The 23,279-nt window shown below is 38.3% G+C and overlaps 1 protein-coding gene across 1 annotated transcript in view; it reads left to right on the top strand.

The window, feature by feature from the left end:
- tasp1 (taspase, threonine aspartase, 1) overlaps nt 1-23,279 on the top strand; it is a 27,826-nt gene extending 4,547 nt beyond the window's left edge. The window contains exons 9-14 of the mRNA XM_014005957.1: nt 3,250-3,369; nt 6,198-6,276; nt 12,713-12,823; nt 14,831-14,938; nt 16,907-16,980; nt 22,062-23,279. Coding sequence (XP_013861411.1) covers nt 3,250-3,369; nt 6,198-6,276; nt 12,713-12,823; nt 14,831-14,938; nt 16,907-16,980; nt 22,062-22,154 — 585 coding nt within the window. The 3' untranslated portion in view covers nt 22,155-23,279. The remainder of the gene's footprint in view (nt 1-3,249; nt 3,370-6,197; nt 6,277-12,712; nt 12,824-14,830; nt 14,939-16,906; nt 16,981-22,061) is intronic.

Genomic DNA, 23,279 nt, shown 5'->3' with positions numbered 1-23,279 from the left:
GGTGGGGGGCTTATTGGTCAGCCTGATGGATAGCCCCTTCATCAGAGCTCTGAAGCTCCTATGTTGAATAGTTTGAGTTATAAGAATTTTTGTATGTCCAGACACTCCCTTTTCAGGTGAAGCCCCCTCCTCAAATACGGGGTCTATCGTAAAACCATTGGCTGGTGCTGTGTAGGTCGGACACATCTATATTCCTGCCAAATTTCATGTTAATCGTTTCCATGATTCGGTTGACTAGAAATTACTAAAAAAAATTAAAAGAAATAAACAAAATGAAAACAATATGACCTCCGCTTTGTGTGCAGGAGTCATAATAAGAAACTCACCTGTAAATAATCTGTTGATAAACCAGCTGAAAGCTAAGTAGATAACATTCTAGTTACCAACACATCGTGATGTAATGACTTAGACCAGGGGTGTCCAAACATTTTGTCACATGGGCCAAAATCATAAAGTCAGAAGGACTTGAGGGCCAAAAATATTTTTCCTTTAATTGCTCGACAATAAACTTAAGCATTGAATACTTTAATTAAACTAATAAATTAGTCAGATTTATTGCTGGAAATGTATGCGTAAATTAATCTAGATCCAGAACTTTAAAAGTGTTTTTGCAAGTTTCCCTTATTGAAAGAAATATTACAATTATCTAGGTTTCAATTTAGTCAATTCTGATCAATAAAATCAGAATTTATGTCACTCTTTGGTTGAAAGTGCTTGCTGTAGTCAGACAAATTTAATAAATTAATTAAAAGCAGATTGGAGTGCAGCAAAACCAGCTTTTGAGTGGAAGTCACTAAATAGATGTGAAAAAAGCTAAGAGCCTGGTTATTTAAAAGACAAATATTTGGTATTGTTGCTAGTATTTTTACTTATAAGATTTTACTTTGTGATAAATTTACCCTAATAATAAATAGAAAGTCTCCATCTACATCAAACACCTGTGCTGGGGCTACAAATTTTAAAACAAGTTAGTATAATTCTTGAACTGAAGTCAGGGGCCACACAAAATCAGTTCTGGCCCCCGGGCCACACTTTGGATATCCCTGACTTAGAAAGTGTTTCACTCCACAATCAGGACGTTGAGTTATTTCCTGTCAGAGCTGCTACAACATGCCCCTCAGCGTTATCAGACAGAATCGTCTCCTCAGGATCTAGGATTAGAGTTTTGCAGGAGCGGGTGCAGTTTAGGTGCCTCGAGGAGCTCAGCTGGAGACCGGCGTCGTAATGAGCCGAGCTGAAAGCTTCTGAGAGCGAAACCATTCGGCTTTCAAGTCCCCGGCGGTGGAAGCGACGCAGAAGGGGATGGGAAAGTTTGTCTTGGTTCTGCTGTGGATTTTCTTCAAGTTAATTAGCCGTGAAACTAAACATACTTTAACTGTTTTCGTCCCAGTGGCTTGTTTCTTCTCATCAGTGTGTCATGTTAATGATACGTCTATCAAAAAAGAAAACACTTCTAATGAACTGTTTGTTTACTCGAGTGAGCGATGATGGAGTCGTTTGTCATTTATTTTAAAAAATTGTTAAATTTGCGCGACCTGATTGATTGGGTTGCTCCTACGCGTTGAAAAGGGTGAGCAGCACAAACGGCACTCGCGCAGAAAAACTGTTGACTGCAGCCGTCTGTGATGCACTGGTGCAGTTTCACATCAATTCCGGGCCTTTCCGAAACCCTCCACTCTTAGATCTGTTTTCAAAAAGCTTTGGTTTCAGAGGAAACGGGTGGTGTTAATGTGCACAAACAGCTGGAGTGTAAAAAAATAATTAGGGCTGCAACAACGAATCGAGAAAAATCGATTATTAAAAGTGTTGGCAAAAACAAATTTCATTATCTATTTGTTGTGTCGGCTGATTTATGATGGTATTCATTTTATTATTAAGCTTAAAGTTTTAATTTGAAGACAATGTTTGAGTACACTTGCCTTAATCTAATACTGCAAATAAAACAAGGTATTTATTGAATTATTGTAATAAGCAGCTGTTTAGACTGAAAGTCTTCTTAACATGATGTCACTGACATCAGACTGTTCATGGTCAAACATAAAGACTTCACTAGAATAGTTCACACGTTTATCTCAGGTGTCACTCTTCTCTCAAAGACACGTTTTACAAAACTCATGGAGAGAAAATATAAAGAGACTTTAAAGGTATGGCACATATTTGTGTGTATTTTTGTGTACATTCATTTTTTACTGAAGCTGCTTATTTATGCATTAGTATTTAATATTATTAGACCTGTTTTTGTGCGATTTGCAATGTCAGTCCAAATTTTCTATTTTTGGAATAAAGGGGTCAAAATTACAATTTTTTTAATTAATCCATTAATCAATTATTATAATAATGGTTAGTTGCTGCCCTTTTTTGCTTACAAATAACACGACTGATACCCTAACAGTACCTTTTTACAGAAATAAATGTTCAGAATTTTGAGTTTTATCACCTAATTCTTAGTTTTACTTTTCGATATTGAGATATACATTCATTTAACAGGAAATTACTTCTTTTGTTTAAAGATTTTTTCTAAAAACCAAGTTTATTATAAAAGCTTAAAGCGACCTGGCTTTCATTTTTGTGCACAATTTTGTCTTTATACCTCTGTCCTGTTGCCAAGCAATAAAATCTTTTCCTCTCCTACAGTGTGATACAAACACCTGCATCCTGATGGTGTATAGTTAAAAACATGAACCACGTCCAAGTCATATTTACATAATTTCTGAAATGTTTTCATGTTTTTATAGTCTGTTAAATCCTGCAATTACGGCACAGATAATGTTATAGTTTCATTATGAAACCTGTCCATTAATGTTAGTTTTAGAAGCCCTGAGACAAGACTGATGAGAACCAGTCTGATTAAATGTTTTCTTTTCTTTTTTTTTCTTTTTTTATTTTGCGTTTTTTAGTCCAGGATTTAATCAAGTTCTTTAGTTTGTTGTACAAGTGCAATCCTCATGATTCATGATGCCAGTTTATTCGTTTAGCATTCAAATTTCTATTTATCATGCAACCTGACTCATGACGGTTCACTAACAAATCACTTCCAACGCAAACTGCAATCAGGGGAGGAAAGAGGCCAAATTACAGCACAGCAGTTTTATGAAAGATGAAGAGCAAGAAAGAAGGATTCATAAAAAAACATGCAGAATGTTGTTTTCTTAACATCTCCACTTTAATGTGGCACATTTGTTTCAGAATAAGAATGAAGATTCTTGTCGTTTTCAGCTCGTGCGACTCTTTCCCCTGCTGTAATTTTAGGAGAACGGCTCAGGATGCCTGGACACCGTCGGAGCGGTGGTGGTGGACTTGGAYGGGAACGTAGCTGCAGCTGTGTCCAGCGGAGGCCTGGCGATGAAACACCCCGGCAGGGTTGGCCAGGTAGAGGGGCTTTTGTTCATGTTGCTCCCTGTTTGGATCTATTTTTGTGCTGCAACATTTCATTAGTACGGTCTGTACCATACTGTACTCGGCTCAAAGAACAGTTTACACTTAATTACATTTAACACTTAATAAGCTCACTCCTGTGTCAAATTATCACGCTGCTTATTGTTACCGCAGCTCAAAAAACTCAAATTACACCTGCAGAATAAATGAGCTTGTCAGGTAAATTACCTGTGTATGTGGGGAAAGTGTTTGCAAAGATTTCATGAATCATTGGACTAATTATTGAAAGTAATTATTGGATCGGATCTAAAACTAATTAACATTTAAAATAAGCCTTTTTAAAGGTGGCCACCGCTGCTAATCGACCTTATCCAATTAAAAAATATCTGTTTTACAGATATCAAAATAAAACTAGGTGGTGTTGGTAAGATATTCATCCTCAACACATACTAAGTATTAACATGTGCATTCCTTCAACGAATGCTGTTTATTTTGATTTGACATGAGTTTGTCCACAGTAAAGACATCACAGATTAAGCTAGTGGCCCTCTTTCTTGAGTGCTTTAATCTAACCGTTCTTCTTTAATCGTTTGGTATGTCCTTGATGGATTTAGTTTACACTGTCCTGCATAAAGTGCAACATTTTCACCTTATAAAGAGGTTCTGCATTTGGTCCGTGCCAGATGTATCTGCTGTTATTGTAGGCAGATATTCTTCTTTGATTTATCTGTCCAAAGCACATTAATAAAACAGACCCGGTCTTTGCTTCTACTTATGACCAGTTGTTTCACTCTAAATGTTCTTTTTGGACAGCAAAGACCTTTTTCTGACATTAATCTACTGTAGGCCCACAGATGGAACAACCACGGCCTGTTAAAATATTCGGGTTCTTTAAGAAATTGTTTGCATCAAAAATAATCTCTGAAGGTGATAACTTTTTATTTGAAACAATTGAGATCTTTTAAAACTCCCTGTCAGACTTGCAAACAGTAGCTGCTAAAAACCCTATTTGCATGGGTTAAGCATTATCTGGTGACCCCATGTAATAAATAAATTACTCCCCGATGTTTGTTTTTATGTGGCGCAGTCGCACGGGATAACCGAAGCCTGAGATTTTGCTGAAATTTACAGACATCTCCCTGATAGGACATTGAAGCCTGGATTATAGTTGACACTTTGTCACGGCATGAGGGTGCATGCGCCAAAAGTGCTCTGCAAAGGCTGCGTGTGCCACACACCATTCAAATGGCTTGTTTGTTCGTCAAGCTTTTGCTCTCCTATTTACAACACAAGTTATAAAGTGTTCTCCTGCGTGTCCTTTTGAAGAATACTACAACAACATACATGCCAAGTATAAACGCCTACACTGCTGGTAAGAGTAACCCAACGCGCGACTATAATCAAGCCTGAACGCGCTGTGCTACGGACACAGCTCGGCGCTGTTATTGCCAGCGCCAGCCAAACAGAGAAAAAAATATTCTTACCACATCAGAAACAAATGAAAAACATCTAAACAATAACTAGCAAATGCTAAAGAAAAGTGATTATCAAAAGTATTTTAAGTGTGTTTTATTTATTTATTTATTTATTTATTTTTCAGTTAATGTTTAGTTTGTTGCACTCCAGGGCAGCTAATATATTATGTATTGGGGCGGTTGTGGTGAAGTGGTTAGGGGAGTCATCCCGTAACCAGTAAGGTTGCCGGTTCGATCCCCAATTACAGCTGTCTCAGTCATTGTGTCCTTGGGCAAGACACTTCACCCGCCTTGCCTACTGATGATGGGCAGCCCCGCCTCTGTCACTGTGCCCCAGGGCAGCTGAGGCAGGACCCTACCACTAGGGCTGGGCAAAATTGGCAAAACAATTAATCACGGTTAATTGCGATGTTTAGCCAATAACTGTTAATATGACTATTAGTCTATTATTACGAGTTATGATAAATAAATTACAGAACCTTTTTTTTTAATGTTTTGCATATTTGAAGCGGAGAGGAGCACCAAGCGGACTGACCGAGGAAATCTCCAGTCTGCTTGGTGACGTTAATCGTATTAATCGTCAAATGCCAAAAAATAATTGATTATAGTTTTTCCAACGATTAATTGCACACGATACGATTTTGCCAAACCCTACCTACCATCATCAGTGTGCGACTGGGTGAAGTGTAAAGCACCTTGGGGTCCATATGGACTTGATAAGGCACTATATAAGTTCAAGCCATTTACCATATATCTTCCTAAGAAATGCAGCAAAAATAAGTTTATATTGCTTTTATTTTAGTCATATAATCTAAGTGTCAGTGTAGAAAAGTTTATTAAAGGTTTCATTAACCAGCTGGTACCACCAACCCCCAGCTTTCTGCTCTTATTGCTTTGTACCTCCCTTTGCTCAGCTGGTCTGATATCTGCTCTGTTTTTATGTAGCAGAATAAATAAACATCCTCTTCTAACAGACTAAGTTTGACGAGGCCTCCAATGCACTGAGCTCTCTTGTTTATGATTTGATTGAAAATGCCTGTGTGGAAAATCTCTCACTTGGAGCCAGTTACAAGGAATTCTGTGATTCTCTTAAAAGTAACACAAGTGGAAAATGTCTGCGCACCACGAGGCCAAACAGAACAAATGAGCAGAAGGTTCTGACTTTAACCTAGTAACTGTTTTTAATGTTGCGCTCGGAGCAGTTGATGGTTCGGGTTGCTCTTATTTACTGATTCTGACTGTGGCTGATTCATTCATTGTTAATAGTCTTTACTGTGCAGCTCTTATCTTTTATGTTAAGTTGTTTAATTATAGAGAAAACCTTTTTTTTTTCTTTTTTTTTTCCAGGCTGCTCATTATGGATGTGGCTGCTGGGCTGAAAATGCACGAAACGCAAACCCTTACTCCACAGCAGTGAGTACCTCAGGTATACCTGCACGTTCTCTACATTTAACTTTATATTTCTGTCCAACTGCATGTGAATAAATGTCTGAGCACCCCCCCCCACCTCACTTCACCACCAACATTTTTTCAGTTTTGGAGTTGATATGAATCAGCCTGAGTGAGTCAAGGCTTAAAAGGGCCCGATAATACTTTCCGATGACCTCCAACCGTTCCCGCTGAGCAATCCTCATCAGTCACTTCCTCAGCTGATTGAGTCATCTACTCACTCTTTGTTGGCCAGCTGCAGGCCAGGTGCACGGCCAGGCTCTTTGGGTTTTCAGTGACGCTCGACACGGGACACCTGCCTCAGATTTAATAGAAAGAACCGCTGCGAGAGCAACACAGTAATGGGAAATTTGCAAAGTACTTATCTCAATTTAGTTTTTTATAATCCATGAATTAACGTGTGGTAGTTATCGTTTTTGGTTTAAGCAGGAACCTGAGAGTTTTATATCAATGCTAAAAGAAATCCTATTGGTCAACTTTGATCATTTGTTTTTTTCTTCTGCTCTTAAACAGCCACATACAAATCGTGTGACAATGTATTTGCTGTTTTCTGCAGCACGTTCTGCCGTTCTGGGTGGAAGTTCCAAACTAATATCTCTTTGCTTTGTAAGTACTATCATTACTGGTGCACAAAACAGTGCAACAACTTTGTCTACCCATTTCCTCCCCAGTAGTAAGATATAGGGCTGTGTATTGGCTAGAATTTCATGACAGAAGGGTCACGATACAATATATCGCGATATGTTGCGATACTGTGAGCAAGGTGATATACAGTATTGCCATTTTTTGTCCAAAACTTCAAATTAAAAAACTTTCATATTTCTTATTTAATCCATGTTTTTAATTATTAGACTAAATGTGCAATTTAATAGTTCAATATATTTATGGCAGCTTTTAGATTTGAATACTAATAGCATATATCTTATCCTAAAGCTTAGTGAATGTATGACCTTAAGGGGGGAGTGCAAGTACACCGGTCTTTTTATTGCGCTGTGTTTGTGATCGTTGTATTTGGCCACTTCAGTACCCTCCCTCGGGGACCCCATGAGCTTGGGGGGCTAGACAAATGCTTGCTTGCCTGCCTTCCGTAACGTGACGGCTGACTGCAGTCGTTAGAAAAAACGTCTATTTAGCTTAAGTTACGGACATTCTGGCTGAAAAGGGACTTTTAGCAACCTTACCTCAGCTTAGAAGGCAGTGGCTAATCCGTTCAGCTTCAGCCATCGGTGCTAATGTTTACTCACACTGCTAATGTTTGAGCTAGCGTTATACACTCTGGCTCCTCCGGCTGAGTGCTGCCAACTAGCGGTCGGAGGCTGAACTACAACATTTTGAACCTCAATTAAAAATCAATACAGGGCTTTAGAGAATCAATACAGTATCGAGAAAATAAATACAGCGATATTTCAGTATATCGATATTTTCTTTCACGTAGCTACAGAATTAGTATTTGATTTAAAAAACATCAACTATTAGATCTGTGAAGTTATCAGACATGAAGGATTACTGCACATAATTAAAAAAATCTTAAGTGTCTTCAATTATTTGAACAAAACCATTTAATGCCAGTTATTATTATTATTATTATTATTATTATTATTATTATTATTATTAGTAGTAGTAGTAGTAGTAGTAGTATTATATCCCAGAAAAATACATTATTTCAGACATATAATAACTTAAACTCTTTAAACCGAAGCCCTGGCTTGTTGGGTTTAAGGTAAAACAGCTGTTGAGACAAAGTCATCCTCCTCTCAGTTCTGATCTGCCATTATAAAAACAAGGTTTTCTCCTCAGTGTTTTAAAAAATAAAAGTCTGTCTCCTCTTTTAGCTTTAAGCGACAATGCAGGCTGTTCAGGTTTAAATTTGAGGTGGAGAGGCCATATAAGCGCCTCTTCTTTAAGATGCGTAGACATCTGCAGCGTAGCTCCTGGGGAACATTAAAGAGCTTTTGAAGTAGATCTGAAGCCTAATGCATCGCAGCGCAGATGAACTGATCTGATCAGACAGGCTCAAGTTTGACTTATACATACTTGAGCCTCTAATATATCTTGCATTTGGCAGAGAGATAATCCATAGCAATTGTTAGGAGATTTTAAGGTAAACAAACAGGTAATTGATTCTAAACCTTTAATTTGCAGTCATTGTTTGCTCTTTAGTTCTTTTCTGGCAAACTTGCGTTCTCTACCAGAGGTCTCTGCAGTATCAGCTGCTCTTAGGCAGAGTTGTAAAGTAACTAAGTACAAATACTTTGTTACTGTACTTAAGTAGAATTTTTGGGTATCCGTATTTTACTTGAGTAATTATTTTAAAGCCTACTTTTTACTTCTACTTCTTACATTTTCACACAGTTATTTATACTTTCTACTCCTTATATTTTTAAATAAGGCAAGAAGTAGAAAGTCGTTACTTTTCATTCCGTCTTGTTATTGTAAAGAATAAATTCTATCCATATAAACTGAGCCTCCTAGATAGAGTGAATTTAATTGTGGTTGAATGAGAAGTATAAATATATAAAACTCTGATAGCGTATTAGTTTGTACACAAACAAATCATGTCACACTCCAGCAGGACATAATCATTAAAAACAAAAGAACTGTACTTAAGAAGTATTTGTATTTCATGAATTATATTATTGCATTTGGCCACAGCCCTCAGATAGATTTTCATTTTGGGGAAAAGGTTTGTGCAGCTTTGATATATGTATATAAACTTAAACAGTTAGACTAGTGCATCCTAAATTTAACATAAATTAATTATTTTAATACAATATAGTTATTTCTGAGTTTTGGGAGATGTCACCTCCTAATAAATATCATTATGTAAAACCTAACTGCTCATTTTATTCATTTCATTTAAAAAAATTAAATCAATACTTTTACTTTTAGTAATTAAGTACAAAAAATATCAGATACTTTAAGACTTTTACTCAAGTAATATTCCTAATGGAGACTTTAACTTTTACCWAAGTAATTTTTTGGTACGATACTTGTATTTTTACTCAAGTATCAGTTTGTGGTACTTTATACAACACTGTTCTTAGGACTGCGCTCTTTTGGACTGAGACCTTCGACATACCCAGAGTGTTGCTTCGACTCATTGATGCATGTTTGAGAAATCCTTGAATCTCCTGTAGCCATGTGAAGCTGCCTAAACACCTGCTGGTACAAAGCTCCGCCTATTTACACAAAGCTCCTCCCTTCTCCTTGGAGTGGGAGCTCAATGTGCAGCCGAGCTCCCGCCCTCCACAGACCACCCCTCCCCTGAAGCATTGTTATAAAGACGTGCTGAAGTGGGAGTGTCCAAAACGGTAGGGGATCTTTAAAAAGACAGAGGCCAATTTCCAGACGTTTAGATTGAAATTGTTAGATTAGATTGGTTAGATAGAAGTTTAAAAGACTTTAAGTAAAGTCAGATTTATTTTTGATACACACAGCATTTTCATAACAACTGAAGGTAACATATTTACTTGATTGTGGTCTAGAACTGAACTATGTGCCTGGAAAATGCATAACACCCCCTGTTTAATAATTGTCAGCTCAGCTTGCTAGTAGCTTGGTTGCAAAACAGAGAATTCAGGCAGATTGCAATGGGAAATTCACCTATTTTTGCCATTTCCTCACAATTTTAAGTCACCAACTAGTCCACCAGTGAGATATTACCATTGGGTAAGACTAATAGGCAATTTCCATTTCAATTGATCTGTTATTTTCCTGTTGCATTACCAAACAGCGCGAGACCACCATGCTCATTAGCGTCTGTTATTCATCTGTTATCTTTATAGATCCAGTGTAGATGTTTGCTCTGTATGTATTTTCACATCACGCAGTCTTTCTATATTGTGGGTTTTGGTGCTTTGATGTAAGCAACAAAAAGCCAGTCCTACGGCTTCGGGAGGCACAGTGTGTGTTCCAGCCCAACACCTGTTTTCAATTTCCCAACATGAAGGCGTTTCTATCAAAAGAAACAGAAAAACAATTGTTTTTATTGTGACACAAGGAGTGTGATCCTCTCCCTTTGTGTCACCCATCCTTTTTTCACCTCACGCACTCTCCCTCCTCTGCTCCTTCATCCATTTTAGTCAGCTCTGTGTTATGTGGCTAGTGTGGGTCATAGTTTTACTGCTTCATCTGGTCTTTGCTTTGCTGTGGTCAACATCTCACAAACATCCCTGTTTACTTGTACGGCTTCTGGCTGCCTCATACTGTCTACACTTTACACTTTATTGTTTTACTTTTCTGATTTTTCCTCTCTCTTTTCTTCCACTTCACTTGTGTTTGCGTTAACCTAATGTCCAGTTTCTTTCTGACTGGGGGTGTTCAGGGTAAACGGTGTGAATGACTCGGTCTTGTAGCTGGTCCAGCTTTCCGTTTTGCTTTAAAAAAAATAAATAAATAAAAAAGTTACAAATTGCTCCAGGCTTTTTGTTTCCACAGTTACCAACCTGCGTTCAGTCTTGTTGTTGTTACCTGATGTTTTGCGAGAGCATTCGTTTGTGTTTACAGAAACAATGAGGCCATATTCCTGGGCTTTTACGAGTTTCCACCAGAGTTGTGTCAGATGGATTTTATTTTCACTTTTAGTATTCTTATTGTTTTCATTAGGATATGGGGCAAACTTTAAGTTATTTTGATAACCTGCCACATGCAGTCAGTTTGTGTAATTCCCTTGGAAACATTCTCTTAATAGATTTCTGAGCCAAGTACCTTCTGAACTGTAAAAGGGAAACAATTTTTGATAATAAAAAAGTGCATCTGCTGTGTTTTTACTTGGAGTTTGGTGATAAAGGGGAAAGTTTTAATGAAGTTCTGTGTTGCTTGTTGGGGTTGATCTGTGTTCCTTCATCTGGTTAGATCAACAATATGTCTAAAACTGAGTTTATGTCATGTAGGATCCAATCTTTTCCCTTCTGTTGGAACATAAATGAAGATTTTTCAGGCTCAAATTGTGAAAAGATGTTTGACGCATTTTTACCTCATTGACAGATTCAGACGTTTCAGTTCATTAGAATGAGCCGGAGAACTTCTTAGACAATGAGAAAATGGAAATGAGTGGATGGAAGTAAAAGTTTTCTGTCTGTCAATCTATCCTTCCATCCATCCATCCTTCCTTCCTTTGATCCATCCATTGGTCAATCCATCTATCCATCTGTCAATCCTCCATCCATCTGTCCATCCACCCTTTTATCATCCATCCCTTCACCCTTTCTTCCATCCATCCTTGCATCATCCATCTGTCAATCCTTCCTTATATCTATCATCCACGTATCCATTGACCCTTCCTTCCCTCCTTTCCTTCCTTTCTTCCTTCCATCCACAGATCAATCTAGCAATCCATCCATCCTTCCATCCTTCCTTCCTTCCTTCCTTCCTTCCTTCCTTCCTTCCTTCCTTCCTTCCTTCCTTCCATACATCATCTATCAATCCATCCTTCCGTCCAGTCTCCCTTCCTTCCTTCCATTCCCTCACACATCCAACTTTCCTTCCATCCATCCATCCGTCAATCCTTCCTTCCTTTCTTCCTTCCTTGGTTATATCTATCCATCCACATATCCATTGACCTTTCCTTCCTTCTTTCTTTCTTTCTTTCTTTCTTTCTTTCTTTCTTTCTTTCTTTCTTTCTTTCCTTCCTTCTTTCTTTCTTTCTTTCCTTCCTTCTTTCTTTCTTTCTTTCTTTCTTTCTTTCTTTCTTTCTTTCTTTCTTTCTTTCTTTCTTTCTTTCTTTCTTTCTTTCTTTCTTTTCATCAATCCATCCAATGTCCCTTTCTTCCTTTTTTCCTTTCCTTCCATTGTTTCTTTCTTCCCTTCCCTCACATATCCATCTTTCTTTCCTTCCTTCCTTCCTTCCTTCCTTCCTTCCTTCCTTCCTTGGTTATATCTATCCATCCACATATCCATTGACCCTTTCTTTCTTTCTTTCTTTCTTTCTTTCTTTCTTTCTTTCTTTCTTTCTTTCTTTCTTTCTTTCTTTCTTTCTTTCTTTCTTTCTTTCATCAATCCATCCTCCCATCCAATATCCCTTTCTTCCTTCCTTTTTTCTTTCCTTCCATTGTTTCTTTCTTCCCTTCCCTCACATATCCATCTTTCCTTCCTTCCTTCCTTTCTTCCTTCCTTCCTTCCTTCCTTCCTTCCTTCCTTCCTTCCTTCCTTCCTTCCTTCTATTCCCCCATCCATCCATCCATCCATCCATCCATCAGCTGTGTAATGGTTTCAGGGTAAACTATCAAAGCTAAAGGTGATCATGTGTTAGTTTAGAGGCACGCCCTGCATCACTCACGATTCCAGAAGGTTTTTCACAAGTTTAACTAAAATCACAGCTGAAAACTTTGAAAGCAGATATTTTGAGTCCTCCTGGACTTCTTGTTTGAAGCCCGTTTAGACAACGTGGACTCTCATGGTTGTTTTTGTTCCAGGGTGTGGAGAGCATCTGATTCGCACCATGCTGGCTCGGGAGTGCTCTGCTGCCATGCAGTCTGAAGATGCCCACCAAGCCCTGCTGGAGGCTATGCAAAACAAATTCATCAGTGAGTCACCTCTTGCTTTCCATACAACACTTTTTCTGTGTGTGTGTGTGTGTGTGTGTGTGTGTGTGTGTGTGTGTGTGTGTGTGTGTGTGTGTGTGTGNGTGTGTGTGTGTGTGTGTGTGTGTGTGTGTGTGTGTGTGTGGAAGAACGTAGAGAAAATTAAACAAGCAGATGTTATTTAACGTGAGTGAACCCACAGGCAACTTAAAGAAAAAATAGATCCAGAAGAGACAACTTTTGATTTATGGCTATTTTCACTGTTTAAACAGGACGTTTGGAACGCTCCACACATCACAGCAACGACCACGGATAATTTTAGAAAGACATAATTGTTTCGTCGCATGTTTATTTGAAGATGTAATTTTGTTACGTTCCCATAAGCGGTCAGTTTTAGAAATCCTTGTTAAGTGTGTTTGCTGTGAAGCGAATGACCACTGGGCCCAGCTGAGAGAAGACAAAAGAGAGGACGTGAGGATACGTGTGGTGGTTTCAGCCTGGTTCTGGACCCAGTTTGGCTCAGTAATGATTATTTACAACACAGAAAGACTAAAAAGAAGTTATTTCTTCTTCTGGTTCCTTTTAAACACATCGGGTTAAATCAAGCACCGTAGCTCCAGCCTTAGCAGAAGCAGCAGCAGTCGGTGACTTAATGGTGATTAAGTAGGAAGTCTGCAGTTTTTGTTATTAAATGCTTTAAATTTCAAATTAAATGACATGAATCCAATTTGAAGACACTGCGCAATCTGTTTTTTTATTATAAACACTATGAAGATATCTATCATTGCAGCCTATTAAGCTAATATAGAATCATTTTAAAATGTACACACAATTCGGCATTAATGTTTTCCAGGCTACGCAAACAAAGATTGTTTCACGGAGTAAAAAGGGAGCATTATTTTTAGATGGAAACAAAATCTGTTTTAAAGAAACAACGGAATGCAGACACAATATTTTCATCAAATACACCATTTGGTCCTGATTTTATTTCTCTCTCTTTCTTTCTTCTTGTTGCCGTTTTGAGACAAGGACATGCTGCAGCTGTTTGTAGTTTGTTCCTATCCGAGCCAAGTCTTTTTGTTTTATTGCACCGCGCTCACGCTGAATAACACACAACACCTCGTTCATTTGAAGTTTGATCACTGAGCAAGGTATTTTTCATGGTTTTGTTGTTTTTCGTGCAAGGTAAAATATATTTTTATTCATATTGTGCAATACAACAGAGATTTACATTTACACTAGCCCTCATTAGCTCGTTATGTGTGTCCACGTGAAGGTACTGAAATGATTTTTGGCAGTTTACTAAAGAAGGTAATTGCATCCGAACAAAGTAATCACTTCCAATTGTTTAACTTGGCTTTGAATGCAGATAACTAGAATGGAAAAAGGATATCCCAAAGATCCCTTTCAATTGATTAAAAGACTCGTGTTCGCTGTATTCCACCCAGGATGAAACGCAGGTTTTTGTAATCGTTTCAAAAGACTTTAGAAAGAACGAAGCTGGCTCTAAGTTTCAGCACCACAGGGCTTAATCCAATTCTGGAGGCAAGAAATTTAGACGTGATTGTTGAGTCAAATTGCTGTTTTAAAGCTCGTGTGGCCAAGTATTACAACTTTTATTTATGATTGAAAAAATGCCTCCAAACTAAAAGTAAATAAAAAGCAGATTTGAGTCTTTTAATGGTCTTCATTCTGGCCTTGAAAGAAACAAAAACCAACCAAAGCTACATCCAAACTCTACATTTCAGCATGTTAAGCTCATCTTTTTACACAGTTTTATCATCTATTTTGCAGCTTTATTAGTTTTAAATAATATAAATATAAGTATTAGGCTTCATAGATATAGGTCGTGGATGTTTTTGTTGAGTAAAAAGTACCGAATAAAAACATTTCATAATAAATATATGATCGTTGAGCACTAACAGAGCGTACAGAACATTCGAGATTTCCTTCTTCTGTCTTGTGAAACTGTTTTTACTAATCAGCGTGTTGTTTTCTTTGTGCGTCTAGGCTCGCCCTTTCTGGCCAGTGAGGACCGTGTTTTGGGTGGAGTCATCGTGCTGAGGTGCTGCAGATGTGTGGAAGCACAGCCATCTCCTAACATTCAGGGCATACTGGGTGAGACGTTAATTATTTCAGATAAACCTCTGTGTTACTGCCAAGGTTTGGCTGTGAAAAAGTAAAAATGTATCTTCAGACGAATGAGATGAATGACGAGGAGGCGTGGCTTTCCTGGCAGGTGGTCTTGTGTTTTAATTTGTGCAATCAGGCTCTCGTTTCACGCTCTTCTCCTCAGATCAAACTGAGACCTCCCACCCTGGAACCAAACACTAATCTTCAGACAAACCGCTCCTTCTGAATGTCGCTCACTTTGACTGATTGTTTTGATGGAAATGGTTTCTGCAAACTGTCAGCATTCAWAGAGTCTGAGCTGGACCCAAAGTTCAGTGTTTGTGATTCAGTTCTAAGTTTTTATATTTTCTTTTATGTACATCTCAATTTAAAAAGAAAAAATCCAAATTTGAAAGTAATTTGCGTGTAAAAACATCAAGAAAACTTTTCAAGTTGACGCTTACTTCACCACAATCGACCGGAACAACACCCTCATTACTGCTGATAAGCCACCATCTCCTGCATTAAACATTAAACTTCAGCATCACAAAGACTCATAACTATATTATTCCTTTATAAGAGTAGTGATCTGTTGTGGTGTTTAATATTTTTTAGTCTACCTCCCCCCTCTTTTGTTACTGCCAATAAAAGCCATTCTAATAGTTTTAATAATTACAGCATAACAAAAGACTTCTAAATTCTGTCTACTGTAGTTTCCAAACTATGTAGCGCGCCTGAATATAAGCTGCACCCACTAAACTTAAAAAATAAATAAAATTGTACATGCAGTATTTAGGCCGTGCTTGTCTATAGCTGTGTTTCTAGAGATGTGAGATACGCAAACAATCCGAATCTTTTAAATGGCTCTTTACAACGAACGATAGGAGCCGAGTCGCGGCCAGTAACGAGCCATTTGTAGTTTTATTTCTTTTATTCCTCATATAATCTTTATTTTTTTCATCCTTAAATGGCTCCCGCTTTGCTTTTTCACTTAAAACAGGCAGAGCGGTGGAGTACAGAAGCTCATGGAAAGGGGGAGGGGGGTTTCTGCTTGACACAACCCATGGTTCCACCCACATAACGCGATGATGTCATCACATACGGCGACGTGATGACGTAACTCATTCAAAATCGAACGGCTCTTTTGAATGGTTGTATAAAAAATAAAAATAAAACAGTTCCTCATTATCCGGATCCCTTCAAAGAGCCATTAATCCCATATCTGTGTGTTTCCATCAATGTTTTTTTTTTTGTGCGCATTTTGAAGTATCACATTAGAAAACCTGGATGGAAACGGCAAAATTCGCTAAAACTTTCTCAATTACGCAAAATAATTTATACACTCGCTTGAGGTGGTTTTTGGATTTTTTGAAAAAGAGTTGATGCGCAAAAGGGGAGATGGAAACACATTTGCCGAATGAGTTCTGACACGATGCACAAAGACATCATCTGTCCCACACAACACACACACATACACACACACACACACACACACACACACAATGTCCTGCTTGTGATTGGGTCAAATTACAAACAAAAAGTCAAATAAAGAAAATAAAAATTTGACCTGCGTTATTTAGCGACTGCACTTTGCAACCATTAGATAATACTTCCTTATTCTGTCTGTCTCATGTGCAGAAGGAGAGAAGAGAGAAAGACATGAAGGCAGAGCGTCGACTGTCAATCACATCGCATCGCTGTGTTAAAAAATTATTTAATTAAACAATAATTTGTGCTGAATGTAATGGAAATTATAACAAAGAAACAAAAATGCCAGAGAAAGGTGATATTCAGGAAGAAATTCGAAGTTATTTTTGATTTTCTTCACAAAGGGCGGCCCCGCACCTGCGCGTCGGCCCCACTCAGTGAAAATCCATAAATTATCTGCATCATTGTTTAAGCCGCAGAGTTCAAAGTGCATAAAAAAGGTAGCAGTTTATGATGTAAATGATGATTTTGTAACTTTTCTTTCAGTGGAGTTCCTATGGAGTCACACCACAGAGAGCATGTGTGTTGGCTATATGTCTGCACAAGACAGCAAAGCTAAGGTGAGTTTCCATTTTGTTTGTTTATAAATAAAACTTTTACTTTAAAAGATGTACTTAATATGATTAGGGAGTCCAAAAGTGAAATCTTATCGACTTTATAAAACATTTGAATTGTCTAAACTCATCCTGAAACTCTGTTTGTAAAAAATAAAACTTCATTATGACATCACATTAAATGTTTTTATTATCATTATTATTATTATTATTGTTGTTGTTGTTTCCATTCTGGTTTCTCAGACCTGATCTCCTGCCCTCTGTTTGAACAGAAGGCACTGTTGTTCAAGTCTGGTTCAGGTTTCAAAGCGTTTGCCCCCCACCCCCACCCCTCCACTCTTTCATCAGCTCCTCTCTCTGATCACTTCCTGGACTTAAAGCACTTCAAAAGTCACCAAAAAATGTTTTGATATCAGGCTCCTTGTTGATCCAGTGTCATCAAACTAAACGTTTTTTTGTTCTTTTATACAATAAGGTTTTAAATAAACACCATGCAGTCCCTCAGTAGCACCAACTTTATGAAATGACTGCGTTCGGTGGGTGCAGATCCATGTTTGACAGCATCTGGATCTCTGGGGGGGGGGTATCCACATCCTCTTGAGGGGACCGGTGGTGGTTGTGATATGGGAGAGCGTAGACAGGATCCCAGCTGCTCCAGCAAACCTCACACTGAGCTATCAGAGAGCGATTAGCTCGCCGTGGGATTTGAGCTGCGAAGCTGCGGTGCGTCTCTGTGCTCCGACCATCTGCACACCAGAGCAGCTGGTCGCTCTGTTCGTGGTGCCCGCTCCTGGGTTTAGAGCTGGTCACCACCTGAGTACGTTCATTAACGGGGGCTACGCGGTCTCTCTGATCAGATGAAAACATAAAAGCAGAAACTCTAAAGCTTTCAGGCTCAGTCAACAGAGACTGTACCACCTGCAAGTTCATGACTTTTAAAGGGATCCATGATTAGTTGTAACATTAAACTTTATTTGATAAACATTTATTTTAACAGTAAAATAAAGACTGTAAAAATACTGTAGGCTGTTTAGTTTTGTAAATTTTTAAATATATATTTTAACACGAATGGAGCCATTTTATTTACACACAAAGCATTCTGGGTAAATGATGACATGGATAGGTCCTCGGTGTGAGCGAGCTATATCCACCCTGAAGGTTAATCTTGGACAATATCTGATGATCGACTCTTTTAAATGAAACCAGAGAGCGTTGACAGAGAGGAGAAGGTAGAAATGACTCAGCCTGKAACTGAAAATATGGATGGAGGACAACAGAGCTGCTTCATGGAAGAAGAACCTCAGCTTAGCCTGTTAGCTTTAGCATTAGCGCCGACGCTATTGCCTTATATGTATTAGCTCAGCGCTAGCGCGACAAACAAGCTAAACTGAGGTCCTCCATCCATATTTTCAGCTCCAGGCTGAGTCATTTCTACCTTCTCTCTGTCAACGCTCTCTGGTTTCATTTAAAAAGGTCGATCATCAGATATTGTCCAAGATTAACCTTCAGGGTGGATATAGCTCGCTAGCAGCCTCACAACAAGGACCTATCCATGTCACCATTTACCCAGAATGCTTTGCATGTAAATAAAATGACTCAGTCTGTGTAATATATTTTTAAATTTTTAGTTTAAAATGATAAAAACTTAACAGCCTACAGTATTTTACAGTCTTTATTTTATAGTTAAAAGGATTATCAAATAAAGTCTAATGTTACAACTAATCCTGTATCCCTTTAAAACAATATTACTTTACCTGAAATTTTTTTACACACATATTTTTGATTATAGTTCTCCGCTCAGACTATATTCCTCAAACATTCCTCCCATTCCTGCTAGCAGAGCATTTCTACCCGTCAGGTTATCTGCCGCTGCTTTTCTACGATAAGAGCATAAAAGGGCTGACACACTGTAGCACCACTATTTACTACACACTTGGATCAACTCGTTGTATTTTCCTTTAGAGTCATTTTTATATGTTTTATGTGAGGTGAGCCAATTAGGCTGCGGAAAAGGATAAATGGATATTATGGCAAACTTTTTTTATTCCTGTTTATTTAACTCTACATATTGTTCTTTTTTTGTATTTGTGATTCTTGTAGGAAAGAATGTGACACACACACAAAGAAAACAGACATAAAAAATAAGCATGAAACTATATTTTTCCTTCTGTGATGTTAATGCGTGGCTTCAGTAACCCCCTGAAACACATTGGTGTCACCAAGAATGTTGTTTTTCTCGAAAAGCTCAAATCGAACTGCTTTTCCTCGTGTTGTGACCAGCTGTAGTCCCGTCATGCGGCGCTTCTCCCAAGTAACAAGTCGTAAACAGAGTCGTGGAAAGTTTTCATGTCACGGCTCCATATTTCATCCCAATTTTTGTTTTTCTTTCAAACCACTTGACTGAGATGTTGCTGCTAACAGACRAAGCTGTACCAATTTCTGCATGTGTTAAATTGGAATAAATAAGATGCTTTTATGTTCTGAACTACACATTGTTGCCACTTCCTCCACTAGTCGGAATCAAATGTTAAGGTTCCTTGCCTAAAGGTCGTCGCTTTAACAGTTTGAATCTGTTTATTTTACACATCTCAAGCCTGAAGAGCCTCTGACTGTCATATGAGTTAATGCCTTGTGGGGATTTTCAGCTGCGTATTCAGTGTAAAAGCTGTTTTCCTCTGGCTCGCTAACATCAAAAGGAAAAGCATGTAGCACGTCACCATAAGTTGATTATGCCTCAGCCATAGAGCTCCTCTCCAACAGTTTAAACGAGACCTCTCTTTAACCCTGTCCTCCGAAGATGAAGGGAAGAAGATGAACCCCGAGACGTGAACTGGAGGCATAATGGCCCCTGAGAGTACTGCCATGTGTGCTCGGCCTTGTCTGGCTGTCATCCCGTCGTAGTGACAGTTGCCCTCGGGGCGCTCGGGGGAAACGGTCTGAGCCGACACCAGAAAGCAACCAGTCATCTCCTGCATCTGGACGAGTGATGTCAGGCCCATTCAGTGGCCTGCCTAATGAGTGGAAGTGCTCTTCCCCCGTGACGAAGTCGGCTTCAGCCTTTTGTGGCGACTAACGGGAAGGAGCATGACGGCAATTAATGGCACAGGGCGAGCCGGTCACCTCTGATCCACCAATGGAAGCATCGCTCCTGCCTTCACAGCTGCTTCTGCCCCTTCCCCGCAATAACATCTCTCCTATAGTTGAACAAGTCTCACCGCTTTGAGCCACTAGCTACTCTTTAATTGTCCTGATGTATCTCAGTAATCCAGGTAGATATACAGTATATATAGTATATGCTGTTAAGTGTCAGGAGGACTGTAATCAGTTATACATTGGGGAAACAAAACCACTGTTCAAAAGAATGAGCCAGCACAGACGAGCTACTTCGTCGGGTCAGGACTCTGCAGTTTACACTCATCTACAGGCCAGGACTCTGCAGTTTACACTCATCTACAGGCCAGGACTCTGCATTTACACTCATCTACAGGCCAGCGGTCACTCTTTCAGGGATGAAGATGTTCTCATCCTTGATAGAGAGGAATGTTGGTTTGAGAGAGGAGTAAAGGAAGCCATCTTTGTGAAGAAAAAAACATCCACCATTAAACAGAGGTGGAGGCCTTCGTGTCCATTTGTCCTCCTCCTACAATGCTGTTATTGCAAGTATGACTCTGCCCCCTGTGAGCAAAAGGTGTGAATCAGGGCCCCAATGACACCAACACAAAGAGGGAGAGAGGAACAAAAACAAGGGGGCGTTGAACCCCTGCTTGCATTCACTACATTCACATAACACGACACGGGTCAGATGATGGGGCACATGACCCTCTATGAACAATAGAGCCAATCAAGCCTATTGTTAGGCGATGGCCCTCTTTTGCATGTGACTAACCTGTTTGTCCATGTGGAGGCAGTGTTTATTAGGCTGAGTTCACCTGAAACTCATCAGACTGATGAAGTCTCTTGGAGAGACGAAACGTTTTACTAAAGAAGAACCCATCCAGAGGACCTACTTATTTTTTCGTTTTGATTTCTAAATTAAATATATTTCTGAAAATTTTCATCTATGATCTTAAAGAAAAGTTTAAGTTTAGTGCAAATATATCGGGTCTGCATAACGACGTAAATGTACCAGTTGAATTTGTATGGGTTCCAATGGTGTTTCCATATTCCATATTTATACCACCAAATTGTGAAATATACATTAGTAAAGATTTTTAACTACAAAATAGTCTATAGTAGGGGTGTAAGAAAATATCGATACACTGAATTATCGCGATATTTCATTTCCCGATACTGTATCGATATTCTAAAGCCCTGTATCGATTTTTTTATTAAGGTTTAAAATGTCAACTTTCCTGCCAGCCGTTCATTTTTATGTTGTAGTTCAGCCTCTGACCACTAGTTGGCAGCAGTGAGCCAGTCATTTGGCTACTCTACATCTTGAGGTACAGGCTTTTGTTAAGTGTTGGGTGACCATATTGTAAATTAATATTAAAAACTAAAATCTGCAAAAAATATATATTTTCAAACTATTTATTGTCAAATTTAGTCTAATAATTGAAATCATGGATGAAATAAGAAATATGAAACAAATAAAATAAAATGCATACAAAGCAGAACACAGCTAAATGTATCAAAAGTATGTCTATGTAATATTAGAATTTTCTGAGACAATGAATTTTGGTTTTTCATTTTTTTTCTACTGTAAGAGGTTTTTATTTAATAGAATTTTTGGACAAAAAAATCACAATATATCGCAATATATCGCCTTGCTTATAGTATCGCAATATATCGGGATATATCGTATCGTGACCCCTCTGTCATGATATGTATCGTATCGCCAAATTCTTACCAATACACAGCCCTGTCTATAGGGACATACTGTACTTTCAGTGAAATACTACTGTAAGTTATGGAAATGAAAAAAAAAAGATTACTGAGACAGAGCACACATGCAAAATCATTTAATATCAGAGTCGTTTTAATGTGTTTTGCAATAAAATGGTTGTTCTTGATTAAATAATTGTATTATCAAACCCACACTGGTTTCATATATTTACCAGAAAGTTTTTTTAATTTATTCATTTCAGACACACATTTCCAGACTGCCACCCGGGACGGTTCCGGGCCAGTCGTTGGCCATCGAGGGAGGAGTGTGTCGGCTGATGGGCGTGGTGGAGTGAACCACTTTCTTTTCTCCTTCTCTCCAACCTTCTGGGCTTCCTTAGCAATACCCTCAGTGAACGTGCACTCACTCCTTCCCGCAGCGGTGCGATGTCCGAGATAAAAAGCTTCTCTTTGTTGTCGCAGGTTTTCAGGCCGGAGCGGAGAACGTTAGCTTCTACTTAGTGCACTTACAGGACTTCCCTTTGCCACCGTCTGCCTCCAGTTCGTAATCTATGCCAGTTCTAAACTCTCCAGTGTCGCCTGGATTAAACTTGACGCACCATTGCCTTGATCTCTTATTTTGGTACGTTTTCCCAGCTCAGAGAGTATCCTTCCCTTTTTTGTACATAAGCTATAATTTAGGTAAACAGGGTGGATATTAACGTTTTGTGTTGCTGAACTTTTACGTATAAATAATGCAAGACTTCTTCTGTACGCTTCAGCATAATAAGATGTCAGTTTGCACCTTGTGGAATGCTTATTCAGATTTTAAACTCATAGCTAAGAAAGTATTTATAACAAAAGTGGCAATAACAAAATCATCTTTAACATGTTTGTTTAAATGCTTTATAATATATGATGATTTCATTACAAGTAGCATATTGTGCATATTTAATCAATATTTTATTACTATTTCAGTCAGAAGAGTTTGCTTTTAAAAATGTGAATATTTAGGTTTTGCATGTACAACTTCAATGTGTAAAAAGTAAATAAAATCAAAGTGCAATGATTTCTAAATCAAATTTGCGATAAATCAAATGTTCAAATCATTGTGTTTTGTTTTTAATTACGTTTTTACCTTTTTTGTTTTTAATTGGGGTTATAGAGAATCTACAGTAAGCCACTTTCCTTTATGGTTAAAGCAAACTAATAGGATTTCTGTTACTCATCATTCACATTTATATAGTTTCATTAACAGAGATGTGTATTTTCTTGTTAGAACAATACATCTAAAATATATTGTATAAGGCCCATGAAATGGTGCTTTTAAATTGTACTTGAAAAGAACAAATATCTGAATTGATACAGCAGTTGAGCTTTTTGTTTACTTGAAAATGCAAATAATCTGAAATATAAGCTTTGTAGATCATATGTGCAACTGTCTGCAGTGCTAAAAACTGAATAAAATCATATTAATAGAT

Source organism: Austrofundulus limnaeus, unplaced genomic scaffold (genome assembly GCF_001266775.1).
Source record: "Austrofundulus limnaeus strain Quisiro unplaced genomic scaffold, Austrofundulus_limnaeus-1.0 Scaffold33, whole genome shotgun sequence".
Taxonomy (NCBI): domain Eukaryota; kingdom Metazoa; phylum Chordata; class Actinopteri; order Cyprinodontiformes; family Rivulidae; genus Austrofundulus; species Austrofundulus limnaeus.
Note: the sequence above shows the minus strand (reverse complement) of the source record. Positions and strands in the feature narration are given on the sequence as shown.